The sequence below is a fragment of the Mytilus californianus genome, unplaced genomic scaffold (genome assembly GCF_021869535.1).
Source record: "Mytilus californianus isolate M0D057914Y unplaced genomic scaffold, xbMytCali1.0.p SCAF_6, whole genome shotgun sequence".
Classification (NCBI taxonomy): Eukaryota; Metazoa; Mollusca; class Bivalvia; order Mytilida; family Mytilidae; genus Mytilus; species Mytilus californianus.
The window spans coordinates 86,637,445-86,662,106 of record NW_026262712.1 but is presented as its reverse complement, the minus strand read 5'-3'; the positions used below and the strand labels follow the sequence as shown (position 1 = coordinate 86,662,106).

At 32.9% G+C, this 24,662-nt stretch overlaps 1 protein-coding gene across 1 annotated transcript; it reads left to right on the top strand.

The window, feature by feature from the left end:
• The first annotated feature begins 813 nt into the window (after positions 1-813).
• LOC127705398 (cholecystokinin receptor-like) lies at positions 814-1,997 on the top strand. The gene has a single exon (XM_052209703.1). The coding sequence runs from the start codon at positions 821-823 to the stop codon at positions 1,862-1,864; it is 1,044 nt and encodes a 347-aa protein (XP_052065663.1). The 5' UTR covers positions 814-820; the 3' UTR covers positions 1,865-1,997.
• The last annotated feature ends 22,665 nt before the right edge of the window (positions 1,998-24,662 follow it).

Genomic DNA, 24,662 nt, shown 5'->3' with positions numbered 1-24,662 from the left:
CAACAAACAAGTATGCAAGCACCTACATACTACTCTAAGTTATTTAACAGAAAACAGGCCACTAAATATTACTAACTATAAAAATTTTATATACAAATCTGAGACTATTAGAGGAGACACTTGGAATTGAGTGTACATATTACTAAAGATTGTGTTAATAAACAAACAACTAGAATAGTTATCTAACTGTAGTAACAAAATCAAACTGGAGTAAACTGAAAGTATGAATGACTATTACAGATTATATCAAAATTACAGAAGACAAACAAGTAAAGACTAAATTATAAACAGCAAAGCGACAACCAGGATTGAATGACATAATTGGATGATTCATATTTTTAGTTTGCATGGCACTTATTTAAAACCCTTCATAAGGTACGCTATAAACCGAAATTTATGGAAGAAGTAAAATACTTTTAGTCGACGTGCATCTTTTGATTATTGAGTATATAACTGTACATTATTTTATTATGCCTCAGTGTCGTGCTGTCACGGATGCTGTACTCTGATAATTCACTTTATTTTCAAACAGAAATATAATTTAAGCCAATTGATTTCATTTGAAATGTCATTACACCACGCCAAGCGAACATATAAATCCTATCTGCGTATGAATCTTCACACAAATGTACAACATATATGCCATTGAAGATATGCTTTAAATATACAGTGATATTTCGTCCTTTATAAAATGGCATCTGTTGAATTATTAAATCTTACTACCAATAGCTGGATAAGTATGGTAGATAGTAACAAAACAATAACGTCACCAATTTATACTGGAAACGAAACTTTTTCGGAGCGAAACTTGTTGGTACCAATGGTTTTTATAGGATGTTTATCGGTAATAGGCGTTCCTGGAAATGCACTGATACTGGTGGTATTCAATTTAAAACATAAACCAAGTGTTCATAGAACTATTATTCTAACATTAGCTACATATGATTTCCTCTTGTGTGGAATTACACTTCCGTTTGAAATCTACGATATGAAAAACCAGTTTACATTTCATTCAGTATGGGTTTGCAAAATTTTCAGAACAATTAATTACTTCTTTGCTTTCAATTCGGGATATACATTAGTTTTGATGACCATTGACAGGTTCCGAAGAGTTTGTAAACCAATGAAAATTCAAATGACGATATCTGTTGGAAGGATCTGCATATTTGTAATCTTTGTCGCCTCAGCCATAGTAACAGCTCCAAATCTTTTTATTCGAGGAATACATGTCATTCAAATTAATGCAAACTTAAGTGGATATGATTGTACTATATCAGACAAATACATTAACAGCAACGTTCCTGCAATATATCATGGGATTGTACTAATTTTATGTATGCTGGGAATAATAATAGTTATATTTTTATATGTGTGGATAGGGCATGCAATATTGGTTCATCTTCGGTATCAAAAAAACTTCAAAATTGATCGACGCACTTCTGACCATTCTGCTAGTTTTGTGACTTCAACTTCTTTTACAGACATAACGGACACCAGTACTACAAATATTACAAAAGACAGGGAGACAACTCCTCCAAAAAGGAATTATAGAAAACGTAGTATTGGAAATGAGAGAAAAGAAAAGATAGACGCATCAAGCTTTAAAATAACAAAAATTGCCATCACTATCAGTCTTTTCTATATTGTAAGTTATATTCCAACTCTCGTAGAAAGCATACTAGAAGGCATTTATGGAGAAGTCGTAATGTCTAAATACTTATCCATACCTTTCATGTATCTTATTCAGAAAGCCTTTGCCATTAACCACGTGGTGAATCCGATAATATATGGATTCATAGATACAAAATTTCGAAATGATTGTAAAGTGATATTTTTTCAGTGTTTCAAAAAATGTAAATATTGAGCTATGTAGATGCAGATTGATTCTCTTTAGTATTCAGAGATTTATTGTATCAGGACACTTTTTTATATATATAATTTTGTTCAAAGCTACTAAGAGGACGATATGGAATGGTGTGCTGAATTTATCTATTGGCTGAGGTAAAATCGATTGTCATTAGATATCGTTGGTCCTATGTGGTCTGTAGAATGTCAAAATAAACTTTGCTTTAAATGTTAGATAGAAATGTTTAATACTAACCATTAAAAAATAAAGTCAACATTTTACGAGTTAGAGTTGTTTAAAAAGTCAGCGACGGAAAAGTTTGCTGTACATGACCTGTAATAAGAGGAAAGCTTTATTTCTCTAGGTCTGATTATTTGTGTTCACACCAAAAAACTTTAATATTTTACGAACAGCTTACATGTAAAACCGTCGATGTTGAAATATTTATCGCTTACTGAAAATGAAGACACCAAATTGTGGGTAATTTTAAAATTCCTTAACTGGGAATCGCAAGTCGTCTGTCGTACCAAATTATTTGCCTGATATCTTTGATGAGTTTTTGCTAACGTCAGATATGTTTGTTATCAAAACGCCAATACCGTTAAGTACCGATTATCAGGTTGTCTGCATATTGAGATCGTAAAATATTAGCTGCGAGTCACAAGCAGCTGATATTTAACAATATGAATATGAATACAACCAGATAATTCTGGTCAAACTTATCAACGTCGGTTCATATATTATGACGTCCGTGATATGTCCGGGTGAACGTATTTGACGTCACAAAGCCGTGATATGCAATTTTATTAAGAGCTGAGCAGAGTGATACAGACAGAGGGACGACTGATAAGTACCGATTATGAGGTTGTCTGCATATTGATATTGTAAAATATGGCCGGCTCAAAGTTATTAAGACCAGGTCAACATATTTGACGTCACAAAGCCGGGATATGCAATTTTATTAAGAGCTGAGCAGAGCGATACAGACAGTGGGACGACCGATAAATGCATTGATTGTATTAGAATAAAACAATATATCTATGTAATTTTATCAATCTTTATTTACATGATTTTGACATCGAAGACCTTAAATTTTGTGTCACATGTTTTAAAAATGTATCTACTAACAGCTAATATGAATAATGGAACTAAATAATTTCCAGACTAACTAGCTAAGTTGTAATATGACAAACTCCTTGTATACCACATCGAATATTTCTGATATAAAAAAACAATAGTAAAATAACAAAAATACCGCACTCCAAGGAAAATACAAAATGGAAAGTCCTTTATAAAATGGCAAAATCAAAAGCTCAAACACATCTCAGGAATGGAAAACAACTGTCATATTCCTGACTTGGTACAGGCATTTCCATATGTAGAAAATGGTGGATTAAACCTGGTTTTATAGCTAGCTAAACCTCCAAGTTGTATGAAAGTTGCGTAAAATTCCATAATACTGCCAACAATATTTGAGCAAATCAAAAATGTCAAAAAATGGGGTATAGCAGTCAACATTGTGTTATAATCTTAACCACTATAAAAACAAATAAATTTTTCAACAAAGAAAAACAAAATTGCATATAGACACTCTATAGACAAAGAATATAAGTAAAAATGAAAGACAAGAGTATAAAATTGACCAAAACACAATAACACAATACCACAATGGCGGGATGTATAAATACCAAGCCACGCCAAAAGTATAATACCAAAAATGAACTAAACAGTTAAAGTTAAAATTGTACAAGGACAAAAAAAAAGAAAACTGTAACATGTAATTAAGATGATAAACAATGCCAGTACCTAGAATCTATACTTCAAGACCATCATGTATTATTTGTGAAGTTGATACGGAATATTTATCAAAAAGGTCTTCGTATCTTCCAATGAACTTTTTTAGAAAAAGGACGAGACGTTCTTTGACATAACCCTGGTTCATCAACTTTCTGCTCAGACACTGGTGACGTTTTATAACGTCTAAGTAGCAGCTTCAAGCTCTTAAATATCGAATGAGTTGGGAAATGCATATCCCATATGCAGGGGAAGTTGGTATATTGCTGCTAAGGTGGGGAAAATTCTGACAAAGTGTCCAGTTCAACTTCTTCTCGTTTAGCCCATGCTCTGGCGTAATCCTCAATGGAATTCATAATTATTTTTGAAGTTATGGTTCCAATTGATGTGCTGGGGTGTTCTGAACTTAGGGCTATGAAATATCACCTTTCGGAGATGTTCATGTAGAATTATGTGTAGAACCCCATTAATAACATGTCCAGATTGGCTGTAAATATAAGGCGAGTGGGAACAGTCACATGTCAGAGGGTTTTTAATTTAGGTATTCTTCTAAATCAAGGTCCTGCAATGCCTGCTTGTAGTTAAATATTTTAGGTGCAATGGTTTTAGTGTAACTGTAAGATACAATAGCAACAGACTGATTTCGAAAAGAAAGTGGAATTTTAGATGTTACCTCTTTGTGATGATGAACGTTGCTGATGTTGATAGCATCAATTCCTTTATTAGTAAACTGAACTGAAAATAATTTCCTCTTATCATCGTGTAAAGGTTCCAATCTTACTGGTTTAAAATGACAGAAAAGAGCTACATCACAAATTATACTGACCAGTCTTTACATTGGAGAAAATATATTTACGCATCCCTTGTCAAGTGCATAATCTCTCAAACATTTAAGAAAATTAACAGGTAGTGAAAAAAGAATATTTCTAATGTAATGTAACCCTAGTGGATAATGAAGATGTGAAAGAATATCATCAAAGCTCCCAGAGAGCTATCTAGATTTGGAAGACTTTTTTTACATTGGGCCGTTGGTAATGTATTTGCCCATGAATACGCTGGGGTTGTAAGGTAGTATTAAATAAGCTCATTACATTTACATCACTGCAGGCTGGACTTGACGAATTCCCTACTCCTTTGATGTTATCATTGCAACCATATAACATTGCAGTTCCTAGTTCCCTAGTCCAGAAATTTTGTCTATTTTTTCGGAAAGGAGTACTTAGTCTAGGGCTATTAGTGTGGTTATAAATTTTCTCGATGATGCGTACTTTCTTAGATAAAGAAGGAGCATGGTCCGGTCGATTAAAATGGTTATAAAGAACCCTGAATTGTGGATCTTTATTATCAGACCGGTGTTGATTCATTTTATTACGCAAAGTTTGTCGAGTTTCACCAACATAAAGTATCCCACACAAAGTACATTCAATTCCATAAACGACATTGTCCGTTGAACAGTCCAGAGGCTCAAAAAATTTTGCATAATAAGTTTTTCCTGTTAAGTTACTAGTGAGATCTGGAGAAGTGATTAGCATATAACATGTCTTACATGTGCTATTCTTTCCTTTTTTATGCATATGGTTACATGTAAAAATGATAGTTCATTCACTAGTAGTGGGTGTCTTTAAACAGTCAAAAATATTAACAGTACATGGTTATAATTTTTGAAAAGTATCTGAATTTTAAAAGTAATAATCACCTTCCGGTTGTACATGAGTCAAATCATGGATACCCCTAACTATACAAACACCTAATAATGTTTAAGTATTTGTCGGATGGTTTGTCTATTATAATCATCCGTATTGTTATATGATAAATTCCATCTGCTAATCGTAGCTTTTATAAAGTCAAGAATATCGACAAAAATAAATGAATCCACAGTAATAAATATCTTTTGTATTTTCATTAGAATACATTTTAAGGGTGACTGAATAGCTACTTGGGTATTAGCTAATTTTGAACTGATTACTCAACAAATGTTGCACAACCTGTTTTTATCGGGTGAAAGTAAGACAAATTTATTTTTTGAAATGTCGAGTGACCTTTAACAAATGTCATATACATATTAATAAAAGAAGTTGTGAGATTTGCGTCACTGATACATCAACTCAACGAAAAAAAATGCACATCTAGACGTCAATTCACATTCAATACAACAGACAGGTGTCTATACAATATGTTAAGATCGAAAACGTCCTGAGTATATATAGGTTAGGACTAAATTTAACTTAAACATTCAAAGATCTGCTATTAATACCAATTGATCCAAAGAACAAAACCATTTAGATATGTCATCAAGATATCATGAAATAAGACTTATTATATTCACATGTATAGTCGTCAAATATATTCAAGATATGTTGCGTCAATTGTTCATAGAATAAACTATTTATCCATCAATAATTCTTCAGAATTCTCTATGTGCCTGTTGTGATTACACACGTAAATACTGACCCAATATCCCATAGCTTCAATTCATCCTCGCCTTTTAATATTCGTAATTAACTAAATATTGTGAAATGATAAATACCTGGTACTATATATAAAAATGTAACTCCCTAAACCAAGGTTTTTTTGTAAATTTCGAAAATTGTTCAATAAAAAGGTTAATTGAAATTTTGTATTTCTTGGATTTGAACAATTTTAGCAGACACCGGAACCAATTACGTAGGTGCTTCTCGTGTAAAGTACATATCGTAAACCACTTAATAGTTCAAACAATAAATGTTGACCTTGATCATTGTTAATGGTTTTTCTGTTATAGTTACAGATTGCAAATTAAAAAAGGTAATTGTATTTCTGTCATTTTTTATGAATAAAGAGAGATGTTATGTACAATAACTATGACTGCGATCCTTTGTTCCGACAAAAGTCATATAATTGTACTTAACATATTTCAGTGATCATAAAATGGATTAAGAACGTAACTTTCTATCATATATTCAGGCTACGTTATTCATACTATGCGTTTTGAGCTTATTTATGGGATGATAAATTAGATGAAAACGTTGAAAAGACGATAACCGGATATTTTCTATAAAGGCATAAAATCCTTCCTACCGTCATTTTATGGATATGTGACGTTTTTCATATTTCTTTCTTGTCGTACGTTGATGGTGAGTATCTTGGTAAACAAATGTTACGTAATTTTGATTACCGAGGTCTAGAAAAAAAAAAAACCCAAAAAACTCAGTTTTTCGATAAATTTTATGTCGACTAAGACATTAATTTGATTGTTTATAGTTTAATCTCGCCAACTGAAAATTTAAGTGATTATACCAGACGATTTAAAATGTATAACACAGTTACGAAAATAACGTATTTCTGTTTAGAAAGAGAAGAACTGCTATACTAACTACAGTTCTGCCGTAAACGATATTAACACATCAATTATGTCAACGCCAACTGAAGTTAACCCAAGTTATATTGAAGCATATCCGTTTCCATTGATATCATCAATGACATTCGTTGGATGTTTAACAATGATAGGTATTCCTGGGAACATACTTGTACTCATGGTTTATATATAGTATGAAGCGCAGATCTAGTGCTCAGGTTGGATGTTTAACAATGATAGGTATTCCTGGGAACATACTTGTACTCATGGTCTACAGTATGAAGCACAGATCTAGTGATCAGAGGACAATTATACTAGCCATGGTCGTTTATGATCTCTTGGTGTGTGCCATAACTCTTCCCTTCGGGTTCTATAATCTTTTTAATCATTTGAATTTTTTGAAATTATGGATGTGGTGAAAATATGTAGAACATTTAGTTATTTCAGAATCTTTGCTTTTAATTCTTCGTCTATCATACAGGTTATGAAAATTGTAAGCAAAAATATCAAGGAACTATCATAAGATTTATAGTTTTTGCGAGTAATGAAACATTGACAAATATAAAGTTGAAAATAACCATAACAGACAAACTATCTATGTAAATAACAAATTAAAACAGATGTCAATGCAGTGGACAAAACAAGCTATAAGAGGACTCGTGCTAGAAGCCGTCTTAAACTTGCATTGAGGTGAGAGTTTTTTCTTCCGTGTTAAAGGCCTCACTGTGACTTTGAGATGAAGAACGGCAATGAAAGCGCTGTTCCTTTGCTTTTTGTGTGTTTTTTTCGTGTGCATGTACTGATTTTGTGTCATGAATGGACCCATATCCATTGCCCTTCTATCTTATTTCAGTCGGTGTAGGAGTATTCTTTATAATACGCTACGTATCAACCTTGTAAGAAAGTGTTTAGGATGCAGTATATAGGGAGGACTATATCGGAATAATCCTTTCATTATCCGTTAAAAATATCATTATTTATTATTATACTTCATGTTTAAATGCCATATTTTGATTGGTTAATACGAGGGTGATAATTCTCTCGATCCCATGGATAATACTCTTTCACCCTTCACTGATGCGTTTGATTAATTGTGCGCTTCATTAAACATGGATGTTTTTTCTATGTATAAAACATTATAGTTTATTACTTGCATTTGAAATTTAATATACAGTTATAACAGAACACTCGGAATAATAAATTTAATAACACATAGTAGAGACAGTGATTGGGCAGATTGTTACTCCTCGAAAATAAAACAACATTGTCAACCTTGGCTTCTTCTCAGTTGACAATGTTATCTCAGGGTGACAATTTGCTCTATCACGCTCTCAGCTATGTGTCATCTATGTATTAATCGTGTAGTGAATCCTTTCATTTATGAATTTCTAGATAGAAAATTTAGATAAATTGCAAAGAAATTTAAAAATGCTGTTGAAAAGAAATTTTGAAAGAAATTATACCCGAATACCGTGTAATATCTCGTTTCATTGCGTATTATTCTAATTCAAATGTGGAATTTCGTTTTTTTTATATTGATGTATTGGTTTAAACGTATTAAATTTATATATAAGAAAAAATGCGGTACACCTCGGACTACGTTTCCTAAGATAAAAGTCCAAGTGAATGTCCCCAAGTTTAGCGTACATTCCTACATCCCTTAAATTTTCTTTGGAGTCAACACCATGTTGTGTTTTGTCGCACTCATTGTACGTCATTTTGTAGTACTCCTGCCCTTTGTCATCTTTATATTTTGCATAAGATGTTTTTTTCAAATCAGTAAGCCCCTCCTGTCCCTCCTTTCAAAATTCAACATAACGTCCCAGACAACTTTGTTTTGAAGGGATGATGGGTTATCGGTATTGAATATACCACTGGAATACAGCTTTTGTATGTCACCTTCTGCTACACCCTTTTAATGGACAGTTATATTTTTCCTTCCCTTTTCAAGATTTCCATCAAACCCCTGATTACATGATTTGATGGCTTAAATGATTTGTTAGTAATTATGTTCATTATGTTCATTTCCCGATTATAAGGCGGACCAGTTATGTGTCTGGAAATAGCTGACCTGATCCCGACAAGTGCTGATTTGGAATAATCAGTGCCTTTTTTTGGTCTGCAAACTTCCTAAGAAGTAGCACAATTTGTCATTTAGTGTAGAATCATCCAGTTCCTCAAAACTGCTGCTATATTTATTTTTAGTCAGCCAACCTGAAAATATTTGTACCTTACTTTTACCTATTCAAGTAATTCTTTTAATTATTTAATTTTAGTTGTGATGAATTATGCATATTTCAAGGACTTGATTCATATTAAATGTTAGAGATCTGTGTATTGTTTGTTGCTGTAATACTTAACAAAACAAAAACCATGGTAGTATTTTGGAAGTACACCTATCTATAGGAGGATGGGGTGCGATTCCCCAATGGGGTGTTTTGTTTACTATTTTCAGCATGCGCATAATAACTTTGTTTTTTAATATAACTTCAATTTATGGTTGCATATGTAATGAACGTTACGTCAGGTACAATAAAAAAAAAAAAATAAAAAACAAATATCAAGGAACATTTTAATTCTTATTCTTCCTCTTGACAATTGAAGGTAGGTCTCATTTAAGAATACTAACTTGCATCATCATTCCCATGAATACATTACAAATATTTGAAATATTGTTTAAAACTCTTTTGTTATTTAAGTAACATTCTATAACAATGAAGATTAAATTTTATCTTTGAAAAGGGTTAAAAAAATATTGCTAGGTTGCTGACTCATTGCCGTTACCTCAAGATTATGTATTTTTATCATTACAATGTTTTTATAATAACCAATTTACCATAAAGTTATGATTGTATTTTTCTTTCCATTGTAATTATTTTGCAATTTATGGTTTTTACCTCTTAGTAGATTAACACCTCATACTGTCTGCTGGTTTGTTCTTGGCTCAGTTCTGTCTAGCGCTAATTTCTCAATCTCTGTCTTGCTAGGCGGCTCCTTAAATCTTGGCTTTTTTGCAGGTGGGTCATGGGTAACATGTATGTATGTCTTCATCAATTTGAAAAAGTTCATGAACAGACTGGGACTGTTATTTTTTTCGAAATTAAAGATGGTATCCTCTGTCAATTTTGAGAATGAAGAACTAACTTTTGCATTACATATTTCATGCCTGAACACCCTTTTTGTTTCACCATCAGTCATTGATTGAATAAAATACTGCCTAACAGCAGTTTGTTCCATAAAGTGGTCAGCAATCCTATAAAATGACCCTTTATGTTCTACTCTTAGTCCAATTTTCAACGGAGATATTGTTGTATACATTTTGAGAGCAGACGATGAGTCATCGTACATGTGCATTTTCGGGGGAGGTTTGCTAAATGGACGGAACAGCCACAAAGAACGCTGCCGGTTGCAGCCATTTTCATAATAAATAAGTTTTTAAAAACTAATACAGGGTAAATAAATGGTTTTTACAACAATAAATAATAAATTTTATGTAAGCAGTTAAAATATATATATTTTATTAGGATAAAAATGAAAATAACGAAAATGTAAACAGTAAGTTTGTGCGCATGTGTCAAACATATTTTGTGCTAATTAGAACACGGCTTTGTTTACAAAGAGAAAGAAGGACGTCATATTAGAATACCTTTTCTTTACCTATTAGCATTGATCACTTCTATTATTATAAATATGGTATTGAGCTTGCTGAAAATAATAGCAATCGGATACCAAAAAACATGTTATCGTAATGTTTGTTTTTGCAAATAAAATTGTTTTGCGAGACTGCATATTACATTGGGCGATTGAATTTTATACATAAAATCGAAGACAATTAACAAACATGGCGAATTACTATAAAATTTCATATTTTTATAAACTGCTTCCTCGTCTCTTGGTCTTTCGCCATCCAATTAAATATTAGTCTGTAAAGGTTATTATTCCGTTTCCTCCTTGACCATTTAAGCTTTGGAGTTATTGTCTTTTAAACTTCAAAAGTTGGATGAAAAGCTAACAAACTATAAGGTTTTTGGACAGAGCCATGATTGTAATGAACCAATAGCTAATTTTCATATACTAAGAGGAAAACAGGTTTACTAGAGATTTCCAATAAAATGACATTACTCGACATAACCAACCTATCTGACTTTATCTCGGCCAATTGCATTGAAGGATGACGGAGGGGTGCATAGACTGCATGACTTTTTGGCTCCTTGAATACACATACTTTGTTGGAATATATGCTATTTAAAAATTAGCACAAACTACTATTTTAATTCTTTACATATTTTGTTATTAAATTTGGGATGATTTCATTGACAACAACCTTTAAAAGGAATAATTAATTCAGTTACTGGTAATTAAATGCACCGATCATTATTTCGTCAGTTCACTTGACCCATATATTTATCTCTCAAACGATGAATTCTTAAAGCTACTAAATCAAAATTTAGTTCGAAAAAATAAAAATAATGCAATCTGAAGCGAGATCATATTCTCATTTTTTGATTTAAAAGTTATAAGATTAAAACAAGAGTTTCAAACACGCCGGAATGTAAAAGTTGTACACGACTTGCTTCTTCTTCTTTTATGAGGAAGCATCTTCAAGAAAAAATATGAATACACTTTACTGAATCAGTTAATTTTTTTTATATCTTGTCTTTAATTATAATGATGCATGGATTCTAGGAAGAGCCCGTACAAACGTATGTGTAATTTAACGTCATTGCTCTTAAAAAATTTCTAAAATGTTTGGCGTTTAACTTATACAAATACATATGAAAAAACGGACATGTACGGAATATTTGATTGAAGTTTTGTTTAGTAGGATGATCATTTTAGTTTTATGACCAACTTATGATAGCAAGGGGACATTATATTTACTGGTCTGTGCATCCGTCCGTTCTTCCGTTGTGTTCAAAATATAAAACGTTTAAAATTATATACCAAATAAGAGTTTGACCCGGATTAAGTGGTGCACTGAACCTGGAAATATGATCATGTGAAGGGGCACGGTTTCTTAAGGCCACACATTCTTGTTGCAAATGTTTTGAATAATACACGTACATGTATATGTATCTTCCATATTCATAACTGTCTATTTGGTCGGGCGCTCGCCTCGACAGTAACCCCTCAAAGGTGATCGGGGGAATAAAAATATGGTCACTATTGTTCTTGTTCCGATCAGCAGTTTAATCATTGCCAAAGTGGGGAGTCCGTTTGGTTGTGCGGGATGTACAAGTACGCAGTCCCGTCCGGTCAGAGTGGGAACGTTAAATCCGATGCCTCTTGTTTAGAGAATGCCACGCTCTCTAGACGTTAATTATGCATGAAATATTTGCCACTAGACGTTAAACAACCAACTATCAATCAATTGACAGTAGCTTGAATTTTATTTCTGGTGAGGCAAATGATTTGAATCTTAGCAGTCAAAGCCTCACCTTGGTTGAAAGACGTCAATGACAATAGGGAGTGGACGGCGAATTGAAAATATGAATCGCAAAATAGGTGTAGGTGTTCATACTCTTGATAGGTCACACACTGGCAAAAAGATCCTGTCTATGAAAAATCCAGATTTGTGGAATTTTATCATGAAATAATATTTCTAGTGCGCATTAAATCAATATATTTCAATGAAACTGCTGGTTAAAGGTTAACTTCTCAGTATTCAGTTTCAGACAGGTCCTGATCAAAACAAAAATAATTGATAGAATTATATGTATGACCTCCTCTAAAATGCTTTTGGGGATTTGGGGATATTAAGTTTAAGGTCCACTATGTCTTTTAACTTTATACGTTTAGCTTTTGTCAAAATGTATGGATGATAATAACTGGGTGAACTATGAAGTCTTGCTTATATTAACCAAGGTAGAAGAGTACTACATAAACTATAGGAATGCCAAGTGTCTGTTGGAAACTTTGTCCACAAAAAAGTAACAAGTTTGTTGTCAAAAAAAAAAAAAAAAAAAAAAAAACCAAGCATCATATCAGTTTCACAGTTACGACCTCTTGTTTGAATCAGTTTTTGCGAGATTTACTTTGTCTGTTACTTAAAAATGATATTTGCATCTACCTTTTTCATTTTACGAAAGAAAAGTTGTCAAGACGTTAATAATGAGGAATGAGTAAAGAGTAAGCAGTCAACGTTTTGAACCGTCGTCACTCAGTATACTTTATACTATGACGTACATGGTGTATAATTATCTTTATCTCTCTCTCATTTTTAATGGTAAAAAATTTGGTGAGGCGGTTGCCTCATTGCGTCAATGAAAGCTACACCACTGCTCAAGTGCGGGAAGTCTTGGGCTCGATCCTCGCCCGTTTAAAATCGAAGATTGGCTGCCTCTCTGCCAAGCACGCAATATTTAGGAGTTAAAGCAAAGATTGGTCGGTCCGGGGTCAAAATCATGTGTCCGAGTAGGATGACATGTCTTCCTGCGGTATAATACAAAGTCTGGTTCATATTCATCTATTCGTTCTAAATATGCATATGTAAAATACATATGCAACAAACACTTATATATATGGCCCTACATCCTATTAATACTCCTATTTTTTGTTCCACTTCTAATGTTGCCTATATCACCCGTTTTCAAAAACCTGGATCAGCATCTGGCAACGAAATCTTATTATATTATGTTGTTCAATGTTACTTACCTTACACATTTCCGTTAATGATTTATTCAGTAAAATTAATTCGGTGACCCCCTTTTAATTGTTTATCAATAAAATGGATAAAATACTATAAGTTAATTTACTTCAAGGAATATAGAAGAAAGGAACATGGAAATGTCTTTTGTATTTGGACTCCGACAGCATTCCCGTTAAACAATTGATACAGAACTATCCCTAATCGAACACACCTTAATTCTAAAAAACAACATATGTAAGGATTTTTTTTAATAATACATTTATAATAAATGAAAATACTTTTGTTTAGAAATTAAATGGAAGCGATAGTTTTATCTCAATTTTCAACTTTTATAAAGAGACAGATTCTGACAAACTCTGGTTTCGATATTTCTGAAATTGTCAGAAAAATATTCTTCTAAACATTTTCCCTGCAACAAATATAATAAAAAGATAGATAAACTACTAAAGTATATAGAAAGACAGAAAAAAGTATAATGGGACGTTTATCTGCAAAGTATATTGAAAAATAATTGTCATAATCAAAACCATGAAAGATAACTCAAATCGTGCGTATGATAGGTATGGGATACGTGTGTTTATACGTGATCTTATGTCAGTGAAAATAAAGGCGGGAATCTGGAAAACTGCGTGATAAATACAAATGCAAGATCCAAATTATTTTATATGGACGAAAATTCCAGTGTGTGATTTTAAAAGTCTTGGAATACTTTGTTTAAACTTGAGCGACGTATTTAATCGAATTCAATGGTTGGCAATAACCAGTCCCATTAGGTCCGTACGTCGAGTTACGTACGTATGTCATTTTATTGGAAATCTCTACTAAGACCTTGTTGATAAATATTCCGTATCAACTACACAAATAATACATGATGGTCTTGAAGTATGGATTCTAGGTAGTGACTTGTTTATCATCTTAATTACGTGTTAAAGTTCCCCTTTTTTGTCCTTGTATATTTTAAACCTTTTCTGTTAAGTCCATTTTTGATTATATACTTATGACGTGGCTCGGTCCTTATACATCCCGCAATTGTGTTATTGTACTATGGTCAATTTTGAATTCTTGTCTTTCATTTTTGCTTATGTACTTTGTCTATATGCCATTTTGTGTTTCTTTGTTGAAACAGTTATTTATTTTTATAGTGATTAAGATTATATTACAATGTTGACTGCTGTACCCCAATTTTTGACGTTTTTACCAATTATGTCTGTTGTTTTGCTAACACATTGCTGTCAATATAATGGAATTCAATGCGACTGTCATACAAGTGAGAGGTTTAGCTAGCTAAAAAAGAAGGTTTAATCACCATTTTCTACATAAGGAAATGCCTGTACCAATTCAGGAATATGACAGTTGTTTTTCGATAGATCTGTTTGAGCTTCTGATTTTGCCATTTTATAAAGGACTTTCCGTTTTAGATTTCCCTTGGAGTTCGGTATTTTTGTTATTTTACTTTTTAGCAATAGTCTGGACTATAAAATTCGATAAATTTATATCAAAATTAGACGACAGGAATAAAAGAATTAAATCAATAGAAATAATGACTGTACCTAAACGAACCTACCTTATAAATGCCGTATATGCCTACAAATGCCCCGACATACTCTTCAACACCAAGAACAAATATGACCAATCATATAAAATAATCTCTTGTGGAGATCTAAATTAATACCATCACGAAACAACAATCACGATGTTCGACTCAAAATCTTTACTAATGATAATGGATTGAAGCCATCATAAGATATTCAATCCAACACCTACATATTATCATACAGCCGGAAAAGCTACTTCCCAAATTGACTTCTTTTTTAGCTCACCTGACCCAAAGGGTCAAGTGAGCTTTTCTCATCACTTGGCGTCCGTTGTCCGTCGTCGTCCGTTAACTTTTACAAAAATCTTCTCCTCTGCAACTACTAGGCCAAATTGAACCAAACTAGGCCTAAATAATCCTTAGGGTATCTAGTTTGAACAAATGTATCCGAAGACCCCGCCCATCAACCAAGATGGCCGCTATGGCTAAAAATAGAACATAGGGGTAAAATGTAGATTTTGGCTTATATCTCTGAAACCAAAGCATTTAGAGCAAATCTGACATGGGTTAAAAAATTGTTCATCAGGTCAAGATCTATCTGCCCTGAAATTTTCAGACAAATCAGACAACCCCATTGTTGGGTTTCTGCCCCTGAATTGGTAATTTTAAGGACATTTTGCAGTTTTTGATTTTTATCTTGAATATTATAAGAGATAGAGATAAACTGTAAACAGCAAAAATGTTCAGCAAAGTAAGATCTACAAATCAGTCAACATGACCAAAATTGTCAATTGACCCCTTAAGGAGTAAGGAGTCTTCAGTAACTATTGTAAGACTACAATGGGATGACTTTTTTTTTCCCAGGGGGGATGCAATTTTTTTCAGGGGGTGGGGTGGGGTGGGGATTGCTAATAGTTCCTCCTTGATATGTTCCATTTTCAGAATTATTCAGTGTTACTTTTTCTAAAAATCATTATTATATCTTTTCTATGAGCATACTTATATTTGGTGAATGCCCCCCCCTCCCCAGACCAGGCAGGTTAGTCGGGGTCAAGACCCTTGTTCAAATGTTTTTTAAGGGTGTTAAACAAAAAACATTTAAAGGCATTTCCAGCATTATACAGGCCCTGGGTGAAATAAATTTTGGAGCGGAGGAAAGGAAATTTTGCATTTTTTTTTAATTATCTTGAATAGCATTATAGATTGAGATATACTGTAAACAGCAAAAATATCAGGCAAAGAAAGATCTACAAATAAGTCAACATGACCAAAATTGGCAATTGACATCTTATTGGAGTTATTGTCCTTTAAAGTCATTTTCTGCAATTTATTGGTAATTTTTGTAAATTTTTTCAAAATTCTTCTGCTTTTAATTTAACTACTGGGCCAAATTAAACCAAACTTGGCCTCAATCATCATTAGGGTATCTATTATGATTTTAACGGTAATTTACATGATTTCCAAAACCACAGTAGATACAGGTGAGCGACACAGGCTCTTGAGAGCCTCTAGTTTCTAAATAATAAAGACACTTTGCAATCAACCAATATATAGGTCAGAAGGACAGGAGCCAGTAAACACATCAACTCAAGTACCAGTAAAATCATGGAAAAATCTGTATCCAAAATAAACAAAGAGAGAAAATCAAATGGGAAGAAATAGATAAAGACATATGAATGTATATATATGAGATTGATACACATCTTCAATACCTACCAACCCATGAAACTACTAATGATGATAAGCTAGAGAGTGTCATGGGAATATTACATAAGCTACCAATTTAGCAGTACCCTCAAGAATTATTACACTCAATGGACCCAAACAAAAGGCTTCTCCTGATGTTAAAAGACTAATTCGTATTAGTAAAAACAAACACATGCTCTTGAATGATGCAGGCAGACTAAGAGATAACCATCCTTTCTTTAAAGAAGGAAGCTAAATGAAATCTCATGAAACAGCAGAGGAAGGAAACTGCAATAGAAAAAAAACCATTTCTTTCAAAAGCTTAAAGAAAATCCTCATGACCAAATATTTTACCAACTTATCCGAAGAATTAGATCTGAAACTTAAGAATCTGATACTGATTTTCTGAAAAATCGGAGAAAGCCGTATCCAAAAATGAACAGTGTAAGGTTCTGGTAAAATACATGAAAATTTGACTAAACCAAAAGACAACGTGAATTTCAAAAAAGAAAAATGACTGAACTGTCAAACAAAAGATGTAAAATCATTGAAAAAATCGCAAAAATTTAAACCAACACAGAAATTACCATAACAAGGGAAGACATAAACCACAATATAACCCAACTCAACATTCAAAGCAACGGACGAATATGACTTAGCTGCATAATATTTGAAACACTCCAGTGACAGCCTACTAAAAATACTCCAAGAAATTTTCAATCAACTTCTATTAGAGGAAAAAGTACCATGAATTTATAAAAATGGAACATTATTATCAATTCTAAATAAAGGAAAAGCACTCTATGAAGTAGAAAACTACCGTGGTATACCAGATACTTCAGTTATCGGAAAAGAATTTGAATACGTCATTTTGGACAAAGCCATGCAATCTGGACAATATCTGTTACAATTTCAATTTGGTTCTACGCAAGAATTATCTCCGAACATGACATATTTAATTCTTTCCGAAGTATGCTTGGAGATCTCAAGAAAGCAAACCATCTTTGTCACATCTTTGTGACAGTCAGAAGGCATTTGACGTTGCAAGTCACGATATTTTGGTAGATAGGCTATATCATAACAGATTTAATCTGAATTTGTGGAACATTATTGAAGAACTATACAATGGTTGTCATCTCAACAGTACAATGGAAAGGAGAAACTAGTACTAGCTTTGATAAACAACAAGGCGTGTGTCAAGGAGGTGTCCTTACTACCCATTTATATAAGCCCTAAATAAATGAACTGCTTCTAGATCTGTAAAGACGAAATTTAGATACTCGTATAGGCCACATCTCCATAGATATCTACTTGCGCTGAAAACGTCATACTTCTCTCCATGAACAGAGATGAAATTCAAGAAATGCTTGACATTGATGATTACTACTTAATAGATCATAAATTTAATACCCACTCGCAAAAGAGTAACGTTATAATAAAGACAAGAGAAAGCTGAAAGAAAATATGAAAACAAAATTTATACATTTTATTGACAATACAATCTTAAACATTAAAATCACTTTGTAAATAGATTATTTATTTGTTACAAATATCTACATGTATTGACAGTCAAGGATTTAAATTGTAATCATTATGCCTCTGGCAGTATATGTTAATTTATTGAAGATAAAACAAACCAACATGTCAACATACAACAAGGAATACGTCAAGGAGCCAAACTATCTACTCTCCTGTACCAATGAAATAACAACACTAACCTAAATGCAATCACAGGCAGTCACCTGGGAGCAATGCTAGGTACCACCTGCGTAGCTTCGCCAACCTGTGCGGACGACATTGCACTACTGGATGAACCACAGGATATACAAGCAATGCTCAACATAATAGAATTCCATACTAAGAGAGCCATGGTGAAAATAAACCCAGAAAAATCAGAAGTCCTATGCACATCTAAAGGAAAGAACTATCAACAAAATACGTACACCCTCGGGGAGAAACAAATCTACAGAGTAGACAAGCTTAAGCATCTTGGTATTGCAAGGAATGTCAAAAGCAAAGTAAACACTGATGAAAGGCTAAAAACTGGTAGACAAACCATATATGCACTTCTAGGATCTGGCCTACATGCACGTACAGGAATGTGCCCGCTAGTACTCTGCAAAATCTGGAAAACATATGTAGTCCCAAGATATCTCTATGGTCTGGAAGTACAAATCTGCACATAAGCTGATATATATGAGCTGGAAAAACTACAGAGGAAAATATTTAGACAATTCCTTAGTCTACCTGAAAGGACTGCATCCTCTGCCCTCTATATTCTCCTTGGAGCGGAACCAGTTGAAACTATATTAGACAGAAATATGCTATCATTATTTCTTACAATCTCTCATCTTGATAATGCAGTAGAAAAGAAAATCCTTCAATGGGAACAAGAAATTGGAAAGGACTTCACAGAATCATTTATAAACAGAATAGACAAAATCTTAAATAAATACAGTCTGCCAAATCCAAAAGATATTTTAGAAAACCCGCCATCAAAATACAAATGGAAAAACAAGCTGAAAAAAGCCATAAATACATACTGGTCAAATATCTGGAAAGAGGAATGCCTAACAAAAACAACGATTAAATACTTGACAATCCAAGAAAACCCTACTGAAAACCCACATAATATCTGGAAAGCTGCCAGAAACAATCAGAATGACATTCGAAAAGCAGAATTCAAAAGTAGGCTAATAACTGGAACCTACATGCTTCAAACAACTAAATCAAAATTTAGCAAAAATCAAATATCTGGAATATGTGAGCTATGTACCAAAGCTGGAGAGGACATTAAGCACTTTCTGCTGGAATGTGATGTCTCTGGAGAGTGTACGACAAAAACAGATGAACAAACTTCTATCTTTAACCGAGAAAAAAAGGGGGAGGTGACAAAGCTAATTATAAAGAGGAGGATGTGCTTCAAATTATAATGGACTGCTCGAAGCTATCAACAACTAGCTTATCCCACCTAAAAGCAAATGACCTGATAGAAATAGAAAAACAATCTCAAAATTTCTGTCACCAAATGCATAAGAAACGCACCGAAATGCAAACATGATGATACATTAATAAGAGGCTGAAGTGAAACTGCTGAAACACCCAAGTAATTCTCTTCAAGACCCTTAACAATGTGAATTTACATTTAAACAACAACATTGTTACTGTATCCAGCTCTACAAACTAATATAATGCACATATATATACAAAACAGCAAAGATGGACCAAGCAGTCTGCATGGAATACCAAGCTAACTGCCTCCATCTTCGACTAGATTAGCGGCTTACATCTAATTATATGCTTAGACCTTGGCAGGAGATCACCTTATATTCAAATTTTATGATATATGAAAAAATTTTTAGTTACTGATATATTTTATTTCTGGTAATCTCGTCTTAAGCTGACACAACTTAATCCCAATCTTTTTGTTTTATTTAATCAACTTAATTTTAACTTTTATCGTTTGATTTTTATCCTTTTTCTTTCATATTTTAATCCTTTAACTTATTAAACATATGGTCGAAACACCCCATTGTCTCATTAAAAGGAATCAAAACAGTTTTTAAAATCAAAAACTTAAACCTAGGTAGAATTATAAATTATGTAAATAGCACTTAATTTTAAACACTTGTTTTTAAAATTCACAATCTTACCTGTATATAAAGTTTTAAACTTAAGCACCCCACCACACTGTGTAAATTTATGTGTAAATATCTGATTAAGCATTAAACCCATATATCCCAAGCGGGAGTGCTCCGATATATGACGGAGGAAAATACCTGTACAGAACAGAACAGAAGATCAAGGATTACAAGGAATATGTTTATATTCTTATGATCAATAACGGCGTCTAATTAGCAATGTCGATAGCCTGGCATATTTATGACATTTGTGAATAGAGTTTCATACGGTATTGTGTTTTCTTAACAATTTTAGAAAATTGACAATTATGTTGAAATTATATAGTGTTGTTGTCAAATTATACCCGGTATTTATTGCAAATGTTGGCTATGTATAGAATTGTAGGAAATATACGGAAGATATAATAGCATAAAATATTTTCCCCAACAATTAACATTACGATATTGTTATACCGGTAAGCAATTTTGGAGTTTCAATTTTTAGTGTTTGCTTTATTTTCGTGTGTTTAATTTTGGCACTTTCATTTGAGACGCCAAATAAACAAAAATAAAACTACAACCAAAATAACCCAATTTACGGTATCTGTCGATACCTATATTTTGGCATTGCACAAGGTCATGTTTTTCTTTGACTGTTAATGACGTCTTTACACTAAATCCATTGGATGTTGGGTGTATACTGATTGATATTTTAGTCTTAGATACATGATATTTTTATTAGTTTTTATTGGGTTTGAATTAGCTAGCTGTCAGTAACTGCAAGTTCTCTCAGATCTGTACTTTGTCTTTTTTGTTGTGAGGAATGTATAAATTCCTTGCCACGTCCAGTCTGTGTCTTTGTTAGTTATCATTCTGCTTTGTATCGATATGATGAGTTAAGCCCTTTCAACTAGTTTTTAAAGTTTGTTCTTATGTTTTACTGTTACACCACGCCTAGGTTAGGGGAGGGTATAGCGCCAGCAAACTTGTTTAATCCAGCCACATTCTGTAGTTACCTGTCCAAAGGCACTCAGTGGTTGTCGTTTGTTGCTATATATCATATTTGTTTTTCGTTTATTGATTTGTACATTAATCAGGCTGTTAGTATTCTCGTTTGGATTATTTTACGTTTGTTATTTCAGGGCCTTTTACAGTTTACTATGCGGATGGGTTTTTCTCATTGTTGAAAGGGGGGGGGGGCAAAATTCCATATAACTAAAGAAAACATTTTTGGACAGTTTTATGCTGAAAAAATTATATTCTTAAATCAATTGGGGACGTACCCCCTCCACGCCACACATACCACTGAATCTGCCGCTGGCATGTGTAACGTTTTCCGATGTAGGATTTATTCAACATTTTAACTTTGAAATAATTTTAATTTGAATATATTAATTTTAACCTGCTCCATTAAGTTAAAACAGCTAGCTGTGTGTTCTCCATCGTTGTAGGCATTTAGGTAAAGAAAAATCTTATGATCATATAATAATGTGCAAAGATTATTCAAAACTGCAATAATAGCTTAGTTGTCATATTTGGTGCAATCCTATTATTGCCTTTTTACGTGCAGATAACTGTATAATTGATTCCTGATATTATATCTCTCTATATATGATTCATACAATTCTAAGGAAGTTTTATTGATGGAGGTCACCGGCAGTCGTGTTGCTATATCATTAATAAAATGAATGCTGTTTTATCTTCTTACTGCAGACGCGGATCCTTATATATATATAAAATGGGACTCTAGTCTAATGTGCGACGTTTTTATCGTGAATGAAAACTAAATTCCGAATATTAAAGGGCTTCCACATGTCCATCCCCTCTTAATCGAAAGTAACACTGAAAACATGAAGCTATGATATCATGATACTCTTCGATATATATAATTTTAAATCCCATTTGTTCATTCTTATTGGTCTATTTTCAAATTTGGCCTTTGCAACTTCAAGTGATTAATATTTCAAAACTGTTGAAAAATGATATGCAACTGTGGAATCCCCAATAAGGAAAAAGGCCTGTTATAGATATGAGGTAAATAAATATAAATGGCAAAACTGAGATCTTTAAAACACAGAAAAACACAAGAACTGACCTATTCTTACCAAATAATTAATTGGATCAATTGGTACCAGTCATTATAGGAATAAATCAATGATATGTCCTTGCTCGAACTTAACCTAGAAGTCCTAGTATTGAAGTATTGTTACCAAATACAAATGAACATAATTTTTCCACAACTTTGGTTGTTTTAAAAATATAACACACAAAACTAATGGCGTGATATACGGTTTCAGCAAAATTTATTTCGGTAATTTTCAAGGTATTGATGAATATAAAATTTACGCGTAAATTATACCGATATGCCGGAACAAAGAATTAAATAAACAAATATTAATTTGCAAATACTTTTAAATGCAAACTTTTAATGAGTGTTTTGTAGTATGTTAAAGCCTATCCTCCAGTCATTCATAGAACCTACATCTTGAATAACTGCAGTCTTTATATTTCTACAGGAATATCTGTGAAATGTCTTTACATTCTAGGCACTCGACTATGTGTAAGATAAGACATCAGAAGAGCTTATATATGACAAATCATGGTCAAATACTAATTATGCCCCCACGCAACAAAGTTGTAAGGGGTATAATGTTTTTGACCCGTCCGTCCGTCTGTCAATCCTGTAATTGTCATCGCAACTCCTATGAATCCACGCAACAGAAATTCACGAAACTTTGTAGATGACAAGGACATACTATGCAGATGTGCATATCGACAGGAAATTATGATTCAATTTTTTTCAAAGAGTAATTCTCTGAACCACATAACATAATTCCTTAAACTTTGTAGTTAATGAGGGCATACTTTGTAGATATGCATATCGGTAGGAAATTATAATTGAAAAATATTTTTTTTCTAGGAGTTATGCCCCTTTGAACTTGAATTTTTGCCTTAATATACTACTGCAACAGTTTTTCATCGCAACTCTTCTGAAACCATAGAACAGAATTTCATAAAACTTTGTAGTTAATGAGGGCATACTATGTAAATATGCATATTGGTAGGAAGTTTGAATCATTTTTTTATTGGAGTTAAGCTCCTTTGAACTTCGAATTTTGGCCTAAATATACTACTGCAACAGTTTGTCATCACAACTCCTCTGAAACCATACAACGGAATTTCATAAAACTTTGTAGTTAATGAGGGGCATACTATGTAAATGTGCATATTGGTAGGAAATTATGATTGGAATTTTTTTTCTGGGAGTTAAGCTTCTTTGAACTTAGAATTTTGGCCTGAATATACTACTGCCACATGCAGTTTGTCATCACAACTCCTCTGAAACCATACAACAGAATTTTATAAAACTTTGTAGTTAATGAGGGGCATACTATGTAAATGTGCATATTGGTAGGAAATTATGATTGGTATTTTTTTTCTGGGAGTTAAGCTTCTTTGAACTTAGAATTTTGGTCTGAATATACTACTGTCACATGCAGTTTGTCATCGCAACTCTTCTGAAACCATACAACAGAATTTCATAAAACTTTGTAGTTTTTGAGGGCATACTATGTAGTTGTGCATATCAATTGGAAATTGTGATTCAAAATTTATTTTTTTTAGGAGTTATGCCCCTTTGAACTAAGAATTTTGAATAAATATACTGGTGCAATAGTTTTTCATCGCTACTCCTCTGAAACCACACAACAGAATTTTATGAAACTTTGTAGTTAATCAGAACATAATATGTAGATTTGAATATCCTCAAAAAATATTATCAGTTGACTTTTGTAGGATTAATGAATCTTTGAACGTAGGAATCTGGTAAGATTTTGTTTGCCCTGCGACAATGTTGGAGCTTGGGGTATGTGAATGTGCTCACAAAGGTTCTTTCATTACTCATAAAAAGATAACGAGAAACCATTTTTGATATTGTAATATATGTGTTTGTAATATGCAGTTAAGAACTGGAAAGTAAAAATGATAAGAGTGACATCGACTAGAGCACAAAGACTAATCACCAAATCTGAAATAAAAAGAATAAAAGACTCGATATGAGGACGATTTACACCTGTCAATTACCAAAACATAAGAAACATCTACATTAAAAGACCAGTGGCCAAGAATATTGAACCAAACAAAGCAATACCTATTGAAAGAAGACAGAGCTATGTGGTTATAAACTTAAGACACCAATT